We start from the raw sequence: 20,968 nt of genomic DNA, 5'->3' as shown, positions 1-20,968 counted from the left end.
ACAAATTTTAGTTGGATATCCTAAAAAAGCTGAGGTTGTTTTCTTGCTATATGCAAGTTTTTACTGAAAATACTATAAGCATTCTATTTATAAAGTTATTTTCTAGTTTTGCTTTAAAATAGTTGTCCTCTTGTAGAAAAATTACTAAAAATTGTTAATTAAAAAATGTGTTTTTTTTGGGTGAAGGATTGTAAAATTGTGAATTTAACATTGTATGAATTGATAGGATGGATTGATAATAATTATGATATCATAATTAATTGTGATAACATTTAAATTGATTAAAAAAATTCAGTATGTAATTATTATTTTTGCAAGGTATTTATCTATTTTATGTACTGCATGCTTTTAACAAACAAAAAATTATTCATAAATAAATTCATTGGAAATTTGAAAAATCTTTGACACAATAAATACAATGTTGGCCCTGATTTACCCTTTATAATTTAGTTTTATCAATGAGTTATAATATTTAAGGTAATTGTCATTGTTCAATGATATATCATACATTTTGGTACAACACAAACTCACTCATCTTTATTTTGTAATTACACAATAATACAATACATCAAGAAAAGTACACACTTATTCCTTGTTAAAAATACATATGTTATATCCTTAAATTTAAAATGCAAAAGCAAAACTGTGTGTTATCTGCGTTGGGAAGGCCTTTTGTAGGGTTTTGTACTTTTTTCTCTAAAGGCTCGTACAGGATGACTGTTACCAACTCCACTCGGTCCATCTTTTGGCTGGAACTCATTTGAACTCTCTTCCATCATTCTAAGTTTAGCTTCAATTTGCTGAATCTTAGTTAATCGACTGAAACAGAGAGTTACGATTAAATTTATGGGTAAATAAACTAAGGAGTTTTTGTTGTTGTTGTTTTAGACTATTTGTTAATAAACAATTTATTGTGAATTAATGGATGCTGAGAAGAATGGTAAGATGATTGTAGGTAAAAGACAGATGAATGTAAGCAGGAATAAACAAAAGGCAAAATATAAAGTTACGTTTCAAAATAATTTTACAAAAACTATTCACAATACAAAATAGCTATGCACGTGACACACTGTATGTATTCCAACTTAAACTACAATACAGTGCATCAACTGATCAATGGATACATGTTCTTGGAATTCAGTTACAAATATATAAATTTGTTTTAAAGGAGGGGCTGATCCCTATTTAAGTTATCCTTAATAAACGTGGTTTGAGTAATAAGAACAACCTTCTCAGGTATATTTCACTGTTGACTATAGAAATGATTTTGGTTGAGTATAGTATGTGACATAATTAAAATTGATTTTTTTTTAATTAAAAAGTTAAAATAACATACTTTTGTTATTGGTGTCTTTGAAAATGTTTGAATGAAAAACATCTACTTAGTAAGTGTCCAAATGGAAAGTGAATGAAAATTAAGTCTTGTGAAAGCTAAAGCATCAACAACTGAATTAAAAAAAAATTAAAGGTCTAATCTTCAGGTTACTCAACCAACTTAATGTAAGTGATATTTTTCACCAGCAGATCAATGTGTAACTTTACTCCTTCTGAGAAGTTTGTTTTTGTTGATGGAAGGATTTTGAATGAAACAGATTTTTTCGGACATTTGCCATCGTTACAAAAGTCAGTAACACTACGTTCGAGATCTGCAATCTAATTTCTTCTTCAGGTAAATAACTACTAACTTAACACATAATAATTACAAACTAGGTTAAAATAAACAATTCATACCAGAGCATTGTGCCACGCTTAAGTCAGAAATCACAACCACCATGTTGTGTATCAACTTCACTAACTCTAAAACATGCACTTAATAAAAAAAATAAACACAACACTAACTATTAAAACTGTACTAGAGAATACAGGTCACAATAGGCCTGCATTCGTCGACCAACCACCTATGACTGACCAGAGGTCAATAGCAAATGGCAATCATCACGGCAGAAATAAGATGGTGGCAAATAAGAAAACGAATCAATTTAATCTCAATGACTAATAAAAACTGAATATTTGCCTTTTTGGAGAAAAAGCATTATTGCTTGTATCAAACAAGAAAATAATAACACAGTATATCACAGGGGACCAATATGACTAAAAGAAGTTTGAAATAAAGTGATCACAATGAAACAAATATTATAAAACTATATCCTAGTCAATACTGATTGTTTAACTAACACACTCGCAGATTTCCATATATGCAACACTAGCCTGCACTACAGCTGACTAAAAGTCTAGCTCCTGCTCAATCCTGACACTGTCACAGCGTGTGAGCTCAGTAAGGGACAGGGTAGGTTGTACTGCTTACAGCGTGTAGTACCGGGTCCACTGTTACTTTTTGCACAAACAGGTGTCAGATCACCACCTCGGTTTATTTACTCTGTTGGGTGTTGTTTATATGTAACTGTAGCCCCAACGGGAGAGAATATTGGAGAAACAATCCAATTCAGACAGTTCTGATGATGGCGACTTGTGTGAGAGTAAATATTGTGTTGGGTAGATGTAAAATAAATTAAAAGTAACAGATTTGCGGGGTGAAAAATCTGCGGATTATTGGATAAACAACTGGGTGGTGGCAGGTTAAGATTGCAGCCCTGAAAATGCCGTCATCAATTCCAATCAAAAAGGGTTTCTGGACATCTTCAATGAACATTTTAGACATACAGATGTCATTTTTGAGGGAGTAAAACAAATGTTTTTTTCAGCAATTTAAGTTCGCATGTTGCCCCATTTTCCGTGTTTTTTTTTTTTTTTTTTTTTTTTTTTTTTTTCCCCTTGGGGCGGCCTACTGCCATGCACTTAAGCCTCAAGGGCCTTTTGCGCACCCCGAAAACACCATGAGGACTACCAGTCTACAACTTCAGCAGTTCAAACAAACCGCCGAAAACAACCTATCAAGTCCTCCTGGGAAAACTCGCCACCCCTGTTCAAGCTACCAAAGATGGCATATACCGCTCTCTTGCTATTGCTGGGCAATCAAAGAGCAGGTGCTCAGCAGTCTCCTCCTGCTCATTACACCTTCCACAGAGCGGATCCTCCTGAAGGATACCAACTCTGTGTAGATGCTTCTTCAGGTGACCATTGCCCCCGTAATGAGACCAATGACCTTGGAAGACATTGATCTGTTTTAATGAGGAGAAGGTCCGAGGCCACCTTGGAGGAAGGTGACTGTAATACCATTCTACTCACTCTCAAACCCGGATGCAACCTCCACCTTCTCCCATGCTCCGCGCGAATCCATTTCGAGACAACCCTAGAGAGGATTCACACCTTGGAACACCGCAGAATGGTTGAGGGCCCGTCATAATTGTTGCTGAGCCCTGGTTGGCCAGGGCATCAGCTCTTTTCGTTCCAGAAATCCCCTCATGACCAGGAACCCAACAAACGGTTACATTGTTGATTCTGGCAAGGGAGGAAACGGTCTGATTAGCAATCCCAAACCAGTTTGGATTTGATTGCGCAAGAATCCAGCGCCATCAGCGCTGCCTGACTGTCCCGTGAAAATGTTAATCGTCTTGCCCCTATATCGCAGACGAAGATTCTCACGAGCACATTCCATAATGGCTGCGACCTCCGCTTGAAAGACTGTCGGATACGGACCCATAGGAACCACCAGCTCCCTACATGGTCTCACTCCCAGAATTCCAGCGCCTGTGCCGCTTTTTGTTTTAGAGCCGTCTGTGTAACCATTCGAGCTCCGCTGGTGGAAAGAGGTTGCTTCCCCTCTGACCAATCAATCCCTTGAGGGCAAAAATAATCCTAAAGGGTTTGTCAAAGGAAAACTTTTGTGGCATCTGATCAGAGATCATATGCAAAACATCCTCCTCCCTGTATCAGAGTGCTAATTCTGCAGTGCCCACCGCTGCAGCCCGACCAGAATCCTGTCTGCTGAAGACAGTAGGCACTCTTCCTGGCCATAGCTCGAATGATAATGTCCAGGGGGGCGAGATTAAGACAACAGTCCAGAGCCGCGCGCCTGGCGCACTAGGAAAGGCCCCTGTGATAGCGAGGCAGGCCATCCTTTGGATACCTGCCAGACGTGCTACCACCGTTTTGGCTTCCATTTTTGGCCACCATACGACAGCTCCGTACATTAGTGCAGGTCTGACCACGGAAACATAAAGCCAGTATACAAGAGCCTCGGCTTCAGTCCCCAGGGCCCACTGCCCACCTATCACACGTCTGCATTGCATTAGAGACCACTTACCCCTGGCAATGACCCTTTCTAGATGAGGTCCCCAGTTTAGAACCCTATCTAGGATCACGCCCAGGTACTTGACCTCAGGCTTCAGCTTCAACGGGTGAGCCTTTAAATAGAAAAGGACCAATGCCCTCCATCTGTCCGCCTCACTGGTAAAGGCAACCACGGCAGCCTTGGTGGGGTTGACGGTGAGGCCAACCTTATCACACCACCAGTTTCCCACCATGTTCAGAGCAGCATTGGTCAGTTCCGTGATTGTTGTGTTGAACTTGCCACTCACAAGAATCACAATATCATCTGCGTACCCTTGTGCAAAGACACCGCTGCTATTCAAAGAATTTAGCAGGTCATCCACAACCAGGTTCCACAGAAGAGGAGAGAGGACGCCGCCCTGCGGACAGCCCCAATTTTCCGTGTTAATCTAATACACACAAAATTAACTGTGAAGATTGTGATAAAATTTATATTGGCCAGACAAAAAGAACCATTAAAAAAAAGATTTAAAGAGCACGAAAGATATTGTAAATATGGACAAACTGAAAAATCAGCTATTGCCAAACATGCATTTGAAACAAACCACACCTTTAAAAACTTTACATTATTAAAACAAGTCCATAAACAAGAAGAACTTAACGCATATGAAACATTATACATAACAAAACATAAAGATAATATATTAAACAATGATTTTGGACCGATTCAAAATTCACCATTCCTTTAAAATATAACTAAATTCTTTTTTGACCAAAACTTTTATACATATACTATTATTTATTTTATTTTATTTTACTTTTAACCATATAAATTTTGTATTAAGTTTTACTCAGCTGATATTTGTTTTAAATTGTTGATGCACACCTGATGATGGCATCTTCGATGTCGAAAGGCCTCGTGGTAAAATACACAAATTATTGGAGAATTGTGAGTTTTCTTTTGTAAAATAATGGAAAATTGATATTCCAATAAGAAGAGCTTCTCCTCCTTCATTACTAATACACACAATTTAAGAAGTAATGGGTTTATAAGCAACACGTAATTGGTAGATTGTGGTAAAGATTTCTTGATAAAATATGAAAGTACATTTGTATACCGTTTGAGGAATGTGTTTTCATACTTTCAAAACAATTAGTACAGTTTTTAAACTAAGATTTTGGAAAACAGATGGCAAACATCGTTACACAACAAACCTACAGCATTGTTATTTTTAACGATTTACTATAATGAGAAGCTCCTTTACTTCTCCACCAATCCCTTTTTGGCCTCTTGGTCACAGAAGAATTTTCAACCTCAAGTCACAAAGCATTGGGAAAGGTCCTTTTAGACATTGTGTGCCATCGAATTTATATTGTGTCTTGGTGTCATTATGTACCAAAGACTTCATTAGTAATTACTTCGTATTAATAGGGCAAGTGATTGAGGTAAGTTGTTACATATGGTATACAGCGACAGATGTGGGAGAATGTATAACATGTTAATTCGTAGTAAATGACTTTAACCTTCATACTGGATTTCCCAGTATTGAAAAATGAATAAGTTAGTTTATCCTTTTTGAAATTTATATGATAGTAAGGAATCTGGGGAATATTTACTTACAAGCTGTGTAATAAGATTGTATATATAATTGTTTTTTATATATATTATATATACTATATATATATATATATATAGTCTCATAGAGCAGTTTCAAAAGAAAACTACAATTTTTTCGTACAATATTTTGTTGTAATTAACAACTTTTTCAAGTACACTTTTAAAATATACACAGAATAAAATAAACAAACAAAAGAAGAAACACCTGATAATAAACATCTGATAATAAAAATTCTAAATGTAAATACAATTTTTACATGTAAACAAGTTTTGATTAGTTGTTAATTTAACAATTATAACATAACATAATATAATTTTGAATTTAGGTAAATTTGTAGCACAATTATTCAATTGGAAAACAATAATTTAGCGAATGTTAAGTCCATATGGTTGTTTCGATTTTAATATAAGTTGGTGTGCCAATTCATTATTCCTTAAATTTAAATCATTTCGAGAGCTGTTTTCACAAGGAGTAACTTTGCTTATAGCTTTGAGTTTGTAACAATCCTCAAAGCTTTTGTTATGGTGAATAGCGTGTAAGGCTACTGGTTTTTTGTCGTCTTTGTGATTGATAGAAAAACAATATATATATGAGACAATATTATGTGGTGAACGTCACATTGACCCCACTCCTACTCAAAGATTTCTTAAGATATGAAAACAAGGGATCTTAGGCCATTGTTAGTAGGAAAATTGACAATTCAAAACAATACAAAATTAAATTTTAAATACCTGATTTTTATCTTGCTTTTAGCACCTGACAGTGCCGGAATTTCCAATTCAACTTTGGGTTTTTCTCTGTCCTCCTGCAAAAACTCTTAATAATTAGTTGAGTTTAACACTACTTGATTGAAGTTTAAATAGGTAAATTGTAATAGGAAATATCCTTATTATCAGAATAAGATACAATGTACAATTTTGTTTATAAACTAATTCAGAATTATGACAAATTTTTAAATCTGTATAGCAAATAAGTACACATAATAGTGTAGAGATAGAAATATACATTATCTCTTTGAATAAATAATGTATTGCAGTGTTTTAATATCTTGAGGTAGTATTTTATGTCAGTCCTCGTAACTAACATAAATGTCAGTTATCACAGATGTGATATGCTGTACATAGGATCAAGGTAATATTTGAATATACTACAACAACACAATCAATTTCAACTAACGAAATTCTACAGAACAAAAATGATTTATGTTTAAATGGAAGGTAATCATTAAACTAATTTTGTATTTTATTGTTATTAAGAATTTATTTTGAACTTCTAATACTAAAAATCGACTATAATCAATTACATGCCCATAATTTTATTAATATAAATAATTTTTTAGTTAGTGTATGTAATTTCACATGAAATTGTTGATGGCTATTTCATATTATACAAAGTTTCACATAAATTACCAAAAGTTTTAATAACTTTTTTATAATTTGTATTTGATTCCAGATGTTTACAGAAAAAAATTCAAGGACTTTATTTTGTAGGTTGTTAAATAACATGTATAGGGGGCATTGATATTCGGCTTATTGGACTTATATGCCAATAAAATGCAAAGACCACAAGTATTTTTGCAATGCAACAACCATGCAAGTATTTTTTCTATTTTCTGTATACAGTAGACGCCCTCTTAACCGGCCATTACAGGACCGAACCCCCGGCCGGAAAGCAGTTTGGCCGGTTAATCCGACGAACATAACCTTAATTGGTATATTGTATACATACCAACTACGTAATACTGTACCGGTAAAAAAACAAATATGTATTTAATTCAAAAGGTTATTTTACTGAAAATATAATTACTTTTAATATTTTAAAGAACAGTGGCATATAGAATACATAATAACAATAGAGTACACATTGTATAAGAAAAATATAAAAAGTAAAACTTACATTTTGTTTCCGAACTATGGTAATTTTAGACACAGAACAGAACAGTACATTAAATATCCGGTAGATACTAAAAGAAATCTGTTATTTTCTTTTGTGTTTTCTTCTCCATCGTCTTTATGAAGGCATAGTCTCTCCACTTTTTAATGAACATCACATCTACAGCTGTCGACAGGTCTTGCTGCTCAATATACATTGCGGCCAACTGAAGTGCTTTTTTCCCCCTCTTCGTGACTGATTTTTTCTGCTTGATCGTCTTCGTCTGAGTCCTCTGGAATGCCTTGTTCACTTGCCTCCTCAACGACTTTTTCTACGATTTGATCGTCACTAAAAAAATCTTTTTCAAGGTTGTCGTCACCTGTCACCCATTCATTTACATTTTTCTTCTTCAAGATGATCATCACTAGTACTCAATTTTCTTAAGTCGTTAAGTAGAGCTGTGTTGTTATCTACTTCAATTATTAAAATGGAGCGTTCATTTTCATCTTCAGCTGGGTCAGCAACCACGTTTTCTATGTCTGGCCAGGCTTTTCGCCAAGATTTAACGAACGTTGTGCTAGGCATTTCTTCATACGCCTTTGCGACCATGTAGATAATATCCTTAATATTTAAGTGCTTAACAGCTGATATAAGTTCCATTCCCAGTAAAATTTCTGAAAGCAGTTTGCGCCAATAACGTCTCTTTAAGCATTCTATGACTCCTTGGTCCATAGGTTGAATGAAACTTGTGACGTTCACTGGAAGGAAAACCAATTTTATACCGGGCGCTTCTTCACATTCAAGATCAGGTGGGTGTGTGCCTGAATTGTCTAAGATTAGAATGGCCTTTTCAGGTAACTTACGTTCCGTTAAATATTTTTTTACTTTTGGAACAAACTCATTCACGAACCAGTCTTTAAAGATATTGGCATCCATCCATGCTGCCTTCTGGGCACGATAAAACACAGGAAGTGATGAAACATTTACGTTTTTAAACACTCGTGGTTTCTGGGATTTCCCAATGACCAAAAGTGGGAGCTTGTGTGACCCTGCAGCATTTGTGCATAAGGCAAGTGTAACCCGTTCTTTGTTAAGTTTAAATCCAGGAGCTGAACTTTCATTCCCAACAGAGAAAAGACGTTTAAAGTTCAAACCAGTCTCGTCAACGTTGTAAACCTGTTCTGGTGAAAGATTTTCTTCGTCAATTATCTTTCCTAGTTTGATTACAAACTCGTTTGCTGCAACGATATCTGCGGACATTTTTTTCCCCACAAATGTTTACAAAATTTACTCCATGTCGCTTCTTCCATCTTCCTAACCATCCATCACTGGCTGAAAACTCTGCGTTATTTTGTTTTTCAAGTTTCGAATGAAAAAACAGTGCCTTTTCTTGTAAAAGTGGTCCAGTTATCGGTGTTCCTCTTCGCCGCTCCTGCATAAACCAAAGCCATAACGCATCGTCAACCATCTCATTTGTTGGTTTTTTTAATGTTCGTCGATTCGTCAACACCTTTTCTGTTTCAACACTAGTGCAAAAATCCTGTAAGGATTTGCAATTACGTCGCCAATCATTGACAGTGCTTTTCCCGACGTTAAGTTCATCACATATCTTTTTCACTGATTCGCCTTTGTCAATTCGCTGGATCGCATGGAGCTTTTCTTTTACAGTTAAAACATTTCTTTTACGTTTTCTTTCACCCATTTTTTTAAACTAAATAAAAGTATATAATCATTCAAACTTTTAGTTCATTTAATAAAAACTGCACACCTAAAACACTACAACACAACACTAAACTGCAAAACTTAAAACTGTCAACTAACTGAATGTATGTACTGTATGTATCACATTCGGAACCACCTGCTCAACTGAACAGGCATTGTCTAAACCGTCCCAAAATAGCCGTTCGAGTTGTGACCTGTCGATGACTCATCATTTGCTTTGTGGCCGGTTAAAGCGGCGGCCGGTTGACCCGAGGCACACTTATGTATTATTTATTATTTTGTTGATTTAGTGTCTCTCGGAATTTACTCTCACATAAAAAAACTGTCTATAAAAAATGTATTACATGTACTGTACGGTCCAACGTAAAATTACACAACACTGATAGATTGCGTGTGGGCAAACTGGCGGATGTATAGGTGACTTGGTGAATGCTACTGGCATTTTCCTAAGTCATATGCATGAAGTGCCAGGCTGTATTTTTGCATATTTGTTAGCTCTTGGGCTGTTATAAAAAAAACTATCTTAACATATTTTCATATTTTTGTTTTTTTTCCTAATTAAATGAAGATTATGAAACATATAGTTACAAACAAAATTTGCTTTATAAAAATTTCAGTTTATACAAAAATAGTGTAGTTTTCACAATACATCAAATAAAACATCAAGACAACACAAATAATATGATTATTAAATGTCATCAAACAAATAACTTGCTTGCATTTCTTTTGTATGGGTGTCAGGAACTTTGTAAAAACAAAATAACCCTATCATATTTACACTGAAAACTCATGTTCATTGCTTGGACACAACTCAAACCATTACATTACTTTTATAAAGAAATACGATAAAACTATAAGTTACTGTTTTAGTTTGTATTTACTCAAATACTTGGGTTATCAGCACATAAACAACAAGAATAGCAGTTACTGGAAGACAAAATCATCTCATAGGTATTTTGGGGACCAAAATAAACTTCATATGTTCCTAATACTTTCCTTCTTCCATAATGAATTGAAAAATACTCAATGAGTATTTCCTGTCACCAAGTCACCTGCAAATAGGCCTAGACACACGAACCACCTGTCACTTTCGAATAATAAGTTTTTTGTTCTTTTAGTTTTTCTTTTCATTGATTGTAATGACTTGAAAATTTCAAAATAGATGAAATAAAATTTGTTCTTTTTAATACTGTAATTTATTTTGGTCCTCGATAAGGAAAAAAAACAACAATAGTGCCTCCTGATAATACCAAAGTACCCAAACAACATGTTTCACAGATCAAAGAGTAAGGAAAACATCACAAATCCAATATTTATCGATAGTTTGGAACCTATTGAATAGAGTTACGGTATCTGATTATTTGACAAATATAACTTTGTACCATATAAAATATTATCAAAATTAGGGACACTGTGGCACTCAAAGGGTTAAGCGTATAAATGAAAAATATGTTTTGTTTCAAAAGAAAATATGTGTAATTAATAAAAGAACAACATCCAAAATGACAATTTGAATTTATTGCAAGTTATTGTATTGATAAATTATAATGTTTATATCAAAAAATATTTGTAAAACTGGTTGATGGTAACAAAATTTGAATTATTTTTAAAAAGTAAGTACCAGACTAACATCTATCTTGTGATGAAATACGTGAGAAGTGATATGACAAGCTACCAAGCTGCTAATATTGTTAATCACACAAATATTATTAAATTAAGAAATAATTCAATATTCTTAATATAATTATATTGAAAAATTCAGAATTATTCTGAATTTAATTATTTCAGAAAAATTAATATAATTAAATTCAGCAGCGAGAACTGCTGCGGGTGCGATTTTTCATGTGTTAACAGCTCTATTGATAAAGAGTTTGCTATAAATTAAGAAACATAATCAAAATGCACAAGATGCTTGGTTCCAAATAAGTTTGGTATAACTGAGTTTTTCATATTTAAGTGAAAATACTTACAGATTGACTGAGTAAGAAGTTACTAAAAATCTACTGTAAGCAAACATTACAGAAAAGAAGTTCTGCAAGTACACTTACAAGAGTTAATTTATGTGCCCATCTCACAGCAATGTGTTTCGATCCAATTTTCTTGCCATCCATAGCTGCCCTCATCATCTCGGCCTGCTCAACGGTCGCGTAGGTGACGAATGCGTACCCTCGGGGTTGGCCTGCCAGGGGTCCAGAGCGGTGAAACAGCAAATCAAACTTTTCCATGCGTCCGTGTTTTTCGAGAATTTTCAGTAGTTGATACCAATAAACAAAGGAAAACAACAAATTGATTAGCAAACCGTAGCCAAAAGATTTAAATATTAATTAGGCTACAAATAAAATGACGCAAAAGCACAAGATACAAGTCATGACCATTACAGCAGGGGACGTCCATTGATACTTTAACAACAATAATCTATTTGAGACTAAAAACTGTATTATGCACTAGACACATTTTTTTATTTGAATGATGTAAACCACAATCTATATGAACCTATAATATTTTTTAGTCATATAGTAGAAGTCTAGTAAATTGAGCTAAATGGGACCAAGACGAGGGTAGTTTTTTCAACCTCCGATCCCATGCTATGACGGCCAGACAAGTGGCAAGTCCAGTGTGCGTCAGTAGTCGATCACGCAACTTCACACTAACAACATTTGTCACTACAGAGTTTCAAGTAGCCAGTTTGGGCTGAGCTGCAGCCACATAAACATGGCCGTCTCTATTGATTCTTCCGACAAATTTAAGGAGTGTTATTTTGTTTCCTGCAAACAGAAGGAAATAGTGCAGCAGAAATCCATTGGAGAATGCTGTGTTTACTGGAGAAAACATTTATGAGACAACAGATATCGGACTTTGGACCGGAACGGACGATATAGTGATGTCGGACTGATTTGCCTATGGACCCCAAAAATATTAATAACATTATCATAAAGCTGAATATACAGTTTAAGACAGACGTTAATTGAAAAGCAACAAGAAAAGCAGGGCCCTAACTGGGAACCTCGAGACACTCCTAAGTTTGCAAAAAAGCCCTCAGAATACATTACACACCAAATCTTACATTTCAAAAAGGAGGTATGACTTGATCCAGTGAATAAGATCAGAATAAAAGCCAAAAGGTGGAAGCTTCCTCAAAAAAAGATGATATAAGAAATTGTCACCACTCTTTTTGAAGTCTAAATAAGTAGGATCAACTTGGCCTCATTACTCAATGGCAGGTAGGATGAATTGAATGTGGGACTCTGAAAATTTAGGAATGGGAGAAAATATAAATAGGGACCCATCACCAAATAAAATAGCAGAAAGTTTTGTTGATAAGTTACCCAAAACTAATGATCCAGTAATGCGTATGTTAATCAAAATGAGTCGAAAACAAGATGAGATTCGTGAAGAGATAGCAAAGATCGGACAAAGACAGGAGGAGGCGTGCAAATGGCAGGAAGATATAATTAGGATAATTCATGAAGAACAAATTAAATTTGTCCAAGAACAAACAAAAGTCGTTGAGGAATTTGAAAATCTTATGGAAAACCTGTAAAACCGCGAGTCGGAAAAGAGAAACAAGACATTTTTCAAAATTCGGTTCACCAACAATTTGGATACAAAGAAAAACAGGACGGATGAAAATTTTTTTTTTAATGCATGAAGTTTTTGAAAGAAATAGAGGATGAAAGCGATAAACGGGATGAACGAGTGATAGATACAATTAAGGTAGTTGCCGATAAAACCATACCAAAGACATTGCAGGAGTTTATGACGAACTAGAAAGACAAAAAGGAGAAGTCAAAAAAATTAAATCAAGAAGTAGAGGAAATAAAGGAAAAAACCGTCATGTTGTAAAGGGGGCGAGTTAGTAGTAACATGTCTAGGCGGAGAAAAAGAGAAAATATGAAAAATACGGGTACCTAAATTCAATGGTCGACACAAAAATCTGAAAGAATTATTATTACAAAATTGGGAAAACTATATTAAGAGATTACAAGATAGAAAAAGAAATTCACCCTGTATAAGTTTTAAAGAAATAGTAGATTATGCGATGGAAGGAAATGCAAGTCGTTGGTGGCAAGTAATAAAAGGTGATGTTAATAATATTAAGGAGTTAGAATATGAGTTGTTGGAGAAATTTTGGAACCGTGACATACAGAATGGCATTCGGAGGCGTACGAACAATGAAAAATATAGACCTGGTGGAAACTTGAGTTGATCAGAAATATTTTATTGATCGAGTTCTTTTGATGCAGAGTATAACCCCAAAATTAGATGAAGAAGATATTGTCATTATACTTTGTGAGCACTTTGATAAAAATATTCAAGATGCGAGACGGGTACAAATTTGTAGTCACTATCAAGATTTTCGAGAAGCTACTTGATCGCGATGAGAGACAATCAAAATTTTAACTAAATCGTGAATTTGAACACAACAATGGCAATCGCTATAGCAAAATAAATTTTTGACATAAATCAAACACTATCGGCCATACAATAACAACCGGTTTGAAAATCATAATTTTAAGTCAAACAACAGAAAACAATTATAGGATGTCTAATAGAAATCCTAATAGAAATAATATTTGGTTACCAGAATCTGGCATGATAATTATTCGCAAAACGAGAAATCCTGGATATTTAAAAAGACCACAAGATAAAGAATATCCTACCAAAGAACAAGAACAACATTGTCGCGTTATCCAATTTAAAGACGAGCATGATAAAAGAATCAGAATCAGTCTTTATTACCCATAAGGCACAGATTTACATGCATGAGGTATAGTCAAAAAAAACAGGAAACATGTTGTTCAACAAAATTGTCAAAAGGAACTATAAAATTGAGATTAAAAGTACACAAATATGAAAGTTTTGTTGGGTTGAAATTTAAGAAAAACAATCTTAATTATTTGGAAAATTAGAACTAAATAACAATGTACAGGCCAGTGAGAGAAGTGAAAAACCTTAGGTTAATTACTTACAGATTTCAGCAGCAGGAAAGTCAAAAATTCTTTTACATGATAAAAAGGATTACTTATTAGCCATTTTTTGGAGTTTTATTTTAAATTGTTTAAAACTAAGATTAAGCACTTCTTTAGGCAGCCTATTTAACATTTTTATACCTACTATCCTATGACTAGATTGATTTTTTCCAAGTCTAACAAAAGGTACATCAAAATTGTTTTTATTTCGGGTGTTGAAGTTGTGTACCTCAGCCCTTTTTACATGTAAGCAGGGGTTCTTAAAAACTAGTTAACAGGATATTAAATATGTATAAATTAACAACAGTTAAAATCTTAAACTTAATAAAAATAGGCTTGCAGTGTTCTCTATGGTTAACTTTAGCTATAACTCTTAACACCTTTTTTTGTATGACTAGAAACATTTATTTAGGTGTGGGCTATTCCCCCAAAAAACAATTCCATAGCTGAGAACAGATTGAAAGAGTGAGAGAGAAGTACACTGTCTTAACATAGTCATCAGGTAAAATGTCACTTAGCCCTACGAAAAAGAAATGTTAATCTACTTAGCCTAGTACAAAGATGCTCTATTTGTTTTTTCCAGCTCAAACTCACAGGTACTGGAGGTTAATACGTAGTTACCGTCGCGTCATGATAAAAGAACGATGGAGGTCACATAGTTTAGAAGACAGTAATAGAGTTCGACAAGAGACATCGTCGAACATAAACACAAATTTTCCAAAAAACTAACCCATGTTAAGGACTGTAACATAAAAAAATTACATCACTTAGAAAATACAAAGAGAGAAGTATTGAAGTTCAACAAAACATTAATCTTTAAAGAAACATGTTTTGGAAGATTTTGTTTATTACCTTAAAGTAATATGATATTTTATTTGAGAAGCATAATGTTTATGAAATGTTATGTTTTTGTATTGAAGAATGTATGAATGGAATGAAATAGTTTACAATACATTAAGCTGGCTAATGCATTTAAATATAAATGAATAATACACAAATAAATATAAATAATAATTGTAATGTTGATAAAAAAAATAACATTTTAAGTGTGTTGACTGATGAACAGTTACTAGATGGCAATGTATACAAACTTTGAAAGCGAGATATAATGTGTAATGACAATAATATTTTTTAAAGTGAAGTCTGAAATACAATGAGGTAATGGAGAAAATGTATTCATACTTGAATTATAATGTGAACCAAGATAATGAAGAATATTAATGCAAAATGAACACAATAGGTAATTAAATTTGAAGAAGATGTAACCTAAATAAACTCAAGTTTTGATGTAATGAACAGTATGCTAATACGACTTAAGAAATAATCTTACTCTGATAGACAATAGAGTGATTTTATTTTAATGTAAACTTTTGAGTGACTTATTTCAATTAGAAATGGAAAACGACTTATTTGAGATGGACAATAATTTCTCTGATGGACAATAGAGTGATTTTTGTTAGATATTAACTTTTGATTGACTTATTTATTATGTTGTAAACAAATTATACAAGAACCACTATGGAAAAATTATTGAATTTTTTTAATATTTTGAGACTTTGTTGACAAGTTAACAGATTTCATTTATCGTTATGATTTCTGCAAAAGCAAGTTAATTATATTTTATTTATAAGATAAATTAAATATAATTAAGGGGCAATTATTACAGTTTTGTTTAGAAAAAGTTAATAGTTCATTTTATTTTATGTTTGTTTATAAAAGATTAATAAATAACTAGAGGAGTTTACACCACATATGTACACACACACACACACACAGGAATCCATACAAAAAGAAGAACATACACCCATTACAATTTTGATAACTTACAAATAAACATATATAAATCAATAGATTTTAAAATTAAGATAAACTATTAAACCTATTTTAGAGTTAAAATTAACATAAAACAAATTATCATACATATAAGATAGAAAATACATAAACTATTGTAAAATTGAATCATCAGATAAATAAAGTAATTTCTTTAGACCAAATACCATAGAATGCATTAAATCTTAATATCAAGGAGATTGTTATGCAGGGTAAGTTTACAACACCTGGAGTTATAAAGTGAATTTAGATCAGCTGGTGACTTTACAATAATGGAATTTATTCTTTTGAATGATGGCTTAATATGAGACTGTGAAGAACCTTTTTTCATCAAAGTTAAATCAACATTTGAGTTAATAATCCTTTGAGCCCAGCCGCCGGTATATCGTCGGTAAATTTTACTGTCTAAAAAACCCCAGGCCGACGATATTCCGGCGGTAAAAATAGTGCGAGAAACCCCAGCCGACGATATGTCGTCGGCCATGATATAAGTTATTATAAATGGCTCTTAAGTGTTTAATTTTAGCGACACCAATGGTTTTAGAAATTATAATTTTATTTTCATTACATATACAATATGATTTCATGGTCAAATGTTTACTAAATAATATTTACACCTACTCCTAAAGAGAGAGTAAGAAGATCAGCTGTTACTAAGAACAACATCTGCATCTGCTGTGACATTGTTTACGTTTAGTAGACTGTGTTGATGTTCATTACGTTTGTGTGAGTAGATAGTTATATTATTGTTTCGGTACTTTCAGTATGAAATATTGTTTTATTTTGTAAATAATGGGTGACTCAAACCGGTACTTTGGGATTATACCGACCACACCAGTATGAAGAACACAAAAATATAAATTTATAGAAACAAACATGATAGAACGAAAAAAACAACTCTGTAATTACAAAATTACAAACTTACAAGCATTTCCAGGTATTGTGATCGGTGTTGTTGTCGCTGTTATCTTATCTTTCTCAAGAATCCCAATTACGGCAGGCCGCGCGCGGCATCACATGATTTGCAAGGTTACATAATTGCCTTTCCATTAAAATTCAATTTATATTTCTGATCAGCCCCTCTAGAATTTGATATTTTACTGATAGGTACTATCTCGAGGGATGTTTTTCTTTCGTTGACATCAGCGCAGGTGCTGCCGAAAGCCCCGGGCTGATGTTTACCGATGAAATTTACCGACAAATTTACCGACGAAGCGGGGCTAAAAAAAAGTACACAAACATTTTTTAGCCCTTATTGCATTTTTTATTTGTAAAGTACCTTATTTCAAAACATTTTAATGTATTATTTAGGTCATTAGCTAGTATATTAGTGATGGTATGATTTTTCAAATGAAATCATACAAAATCACTGAAAAGGCCTTGGGGTTTTTAGACAGTTACTTGCAAAAACTAGACTTGGTAAAAATTTGCACAAACTATATTTTTAGGTCCGGGGCTCAAAGGGTTAAATAAAGTAATATATTTTATTATTGGTGTTAAATTGGTGAATCTCAATTTTTGTAAAAGAACAGAATAGACATATACTAGATGATGAACACCTGAATATTGGATGGCAACAAGAACTCTCAGATCTTCAAGGATTACTACTACCAGTATTAAATCCACACTAAACCAACAAGGATGATTGGAAGATGAATAGGCCTAAGTGCCAATGGAACACATATGGTAAAACTGGATTTGAACTCAAGTAAGATCTATCCAATTTATGATTCCAAATCTTCATAATTCGAACCTATTTTGTATAAATTCAAATCTAACATGCACCATAACCTTTCCTATGTTGGATATATTTTTTTTATGTGCCCATGGCAGTATAATTCACGAAACCCTGTATCATACATGTGACAAATAAACTCAATAATAATTGTAAATCAAATGTTTATTTATTTATATCAATAGCTAGTTAAGCAAGGGCAAAGAACGGGTTAATAAATAAATAAAGCAAAAGACAAAGAATTAATACACATAAGACTTGATACTCACTCACTCACACATGTGTCCAAATTTCCAATCCACAATCTGCGATCATCAGATTTTTGTTCCAGAGGAGGCGGTTCAGGTGCGGCAGTTACTTTGGTTAGAGGCTGAAACATGTTATAACTGTGGCTAAATAAAGTAGTTAATTCTATATTTCATTACATTAATATTGATATTAAAAAGTAATTGGTTATTAATATTATAATATTAATAACTTCTGATATTATGGCTCCTTTGCATTATTTTACGAACAATTTTATACTCCAAACACTATAAATAATTATGACACATGTAAATTTTAGTCCATAACACATTTATAGAAATAGCTAAGTCCATTATAACAATCTTAAATAAGGTAGAATTGTTATCACAGTCTTAATTGTCAATGCCTCCGGCCATCAACACAGACTACAACACCATCATTGCCCTGTGCTGTTATTCGAAAACGAAAAACATCCCTCACGATATACCTATCAGTAAAATATCAACATTCTAGTCAGAATTTACCTTTTGAAGAACAAAATGTATTTTAACGTTGATGTAATTAGTGGGTATGGTCCAGTATGTTTGTTATGAGTGAATGGTGTGTGCAATGATGTTGGTTTTGATCTGCAGCAACAGTATAAGCACTGTTGGTTTTATTACCTCTTATATGTACAGGTAGAACGCAGAACATACCCGTGCACTATGCATAGTCCGGTGAGCTGAGAGGACAACCACCTGAGAATAAATCCGAACTGAGCGACAGATATGTTTTGGCCACATTTGAGGCCTCCCGATCACAAAGGGTTAATAGTCTGACATAGCGCAATGTAAGGCTGCAGTATAATAAACGCCCAACAAACGAGTGATCAATAATATCATATCATCAATATCATGAGTAATCAAAAATCTTAGCTACAGCTACTTATAACAAATTACAGTATAAAAAGTAATAATTTTATAGTGAATAAAAACAATCCGATGTGATCTGAAGTCGAGAAAATACTGATCAGAATTGCAACTAGTCATCAGTGCAGGCTTTAGTGGCGCCTCACCTTGCACTTCAGGAAAAAAATATCCCTCGAGATATTTGGATACTTCCTAATTCAAGCTCAGATCACATGAGCGTTTATTAAGGTTATCTTTAACATTTTATATTTATATAATATGTGCGTATGTATAGCCTAATAACAAATAGTAGATAAGGATTTCTTAGTACCCTATAATTATGTTGTATAATCAAATTTGAATTAACCAGTTTATAAATTTAATAGTTTATCAGTCTATGTTACATTGTAGTGAGATAGTTAAAATTTTGTACCAACATGCTATTGTAGTAACAGGTCCCAGGAATGTAATAACTCAACACTTTATTTTGTAATAGGTATTGATAAAAAACAGTATATCCCGTCTCTAGCGGCCATTACTCAAATAACACACACATGGTTTAACTTAGTTTGAATTATTTTAGAACAATAATGTCAAACTGGATTACGTTATAGACTTTTAAGATTGTATTATAGTGAAGCTTTATATAGTTTGGGCAGTTACAATTATTACTTGACAGGGTAAACAAACATGTCTGACAGCATTTAAATACTTCTAATTGATGTTTCGATGTTATTGATCACTCAAGTGTTGGGCACTTATTATGCTGCAGCCCTTTAGGAAATAAAATTTGGGTTTTTACAAATATCTACTTTTGTGCATGGCAGGTAGACTAAGCAGCCTACACTCTTTATTCAGTTGTTTTTATCTGAATGAATAATTAAATATATTACATATACAATTTATTTAACAAAACACTAAATAAATTGTGTTATTCCTACTTATTAGTCACTTTCATTTGTTGTGTAAACAATAAATGGTAAGAAGTGACTAATTGGTTGAGAATTTGAAAATGCTGATGAATATAAGGTAATTATGATAAATTTCTAGATATACATGTGGGTTTGGCTAGTGCCTTCACTAAAGTGGTTGCTCACTGCTATCTGCACTATCTATAAACATAAAATCTGTAACATATTTCTGATGTGTGGGTCTAGGCCATAGTTGGATTTGTTATTTTGTAATGTTATTCTTAAGTTTGTTTAAAAAAATTATACTATTCTTATTGTTAATATTATAATTCTTGTTTTTTACGATTAATATATAGCCTAATAACACATTTTGATAATATATCGAATAGTTTGATAATAACAATCAAATAAAGAGTGTAGACCACTTATTAAAGTCTCCCCTGCATGAATAACAGAATTAAAATGTTCCACTATTTGTGGATTATTAGGCACTGTGTAATATAAACAATTAATAAACAGGAGCAATCTGCTCTTAATGCTGTTAACACTATTATTGTTCAAATGTTTAGTGGTGATTTACATAACCTTACCATAGCTTTAATTTGGGTTTGGCAGTGTTTCTTAATAGGCTACAGGTTTATTGAAAAGGTTTCACTGCAACGAAATCATTTCAATAACTTCAATGTTTACCAACATCAAAAAGCATTGACTTTTATAATTTTGAAAATACTCTTGACTAACGGATAACAGTAACCCAATAAACCCAACCCGACAGAACCCATCAGATAGTAACAAGCTCCTCATACAGTCATGCAGCGGGTAAATGGCCAAATGAAATGGCGTGATCCTCCTGATTCCTGATCCGTGATCGCAACCGGCGGAGGAAAAGAGTGGGGGCAGAGCCGAGCAGTACCGATAAATCCCGAAAATTCGTCGACTGGTCAGAGCTAAGCAGTGCCGACAAACCCTGAACATGCGGCTGATAGCGACCTCAGTTCGGAACGGT

The 20,968-nt window shown here is 33.5% G+C and overlaps 1 protein-coding gene across 4 annotated transcripts; it reads right to left on the bottom strand.

Annotated features, from left to right (window-relative positions):
* Window positions 1-509: 509 nt before the first annotated feature.
* LOC124372067 (probable RNA-binding protein 18) lies at window positions 510-20,808 on the bottom strand. 4 transcript variants are annotated; one of them, XM_046830429.1, is made up of 6 exons: window positions 20,553-20,808; window positions 18,860-18,901; window positions 18,188-18,288; window positions 11,432-11,645; window positions 6,521-6,594; window positions 510-819 (listed from the first exon to the last, which is right to left on the bottom strand). In XM_046830429.1, the coding sequence occupies exons 1-6, from the start codon at window positions 20,553-20,555 to the stop codon at window positions 651-653; spliced, it is 603 nt and encodes a 200-aa protein (XP_046686385.1). In that variant the 5' UTR covers window positions 20,556-20,808; the 3' UTR covers window positions 510-650. The 4 variants fall into 4 exon arrangements, with proteins under 4 accessions (XP_046686385.1, XP_046686386.1, XP_046686387.1 ...); XM_046830430.1 differs by lacking the exon at window positions 18,860-18,901 and having other exon boundaries at window positions 18,188-18,304; XM_046830431.1 differs by lacking the exon at window positions 18,860-18,901.
* Window positions 20,809-20,968: the final 160 nt, after the last annotated feature.

This window comes from Homalodisca vitripennis, unplaced genomic scaffold (assembly GCF_021130785.1).
Source record: "Homalodisca vitripennis isolate AUS2020 unplaced genomic scaffold, UT_GWSS_2.1 ScUCBcl_2454;HRSCAF=7240, whole genome shotgun sequence".
In the NCBI taxonomy this organism is placed as follows: Eukaryota; Metazoa; Arthropoda; class Insecta; order Hemiptera; family Cicadellidae; genus Homalodisca; species Homalodisca vitripennis.
This window is presented reverse-complemented; position numbering and strand designations above follow the sequence as displayed.

Excerpts from the sequence above, each read along its gene's own strand:
- LOC124372067 (XM_046830428.1), bottom strand. The coding sequence starts at position 18,946 with ATGTGGCCAAAACATATCTGTCGCTCAGTTCGGATTTATTCTCAGGTG. Across the intron at positions 18,289-18,859 it reads GGACTATGCATAGTGCACGG|CCTCTAACCAAAGTAACTGC; the intron begins GTATGTTCTGCG and ends AACATGTTTCAG. Across the intron at positions 820-6,520 it reads AAAAGCAAGATAAAAATCAG|TCGATTAACTAAGATTCAGC; the intron begins GTATTTAAAATT and ends TCTCTGTTTCAG.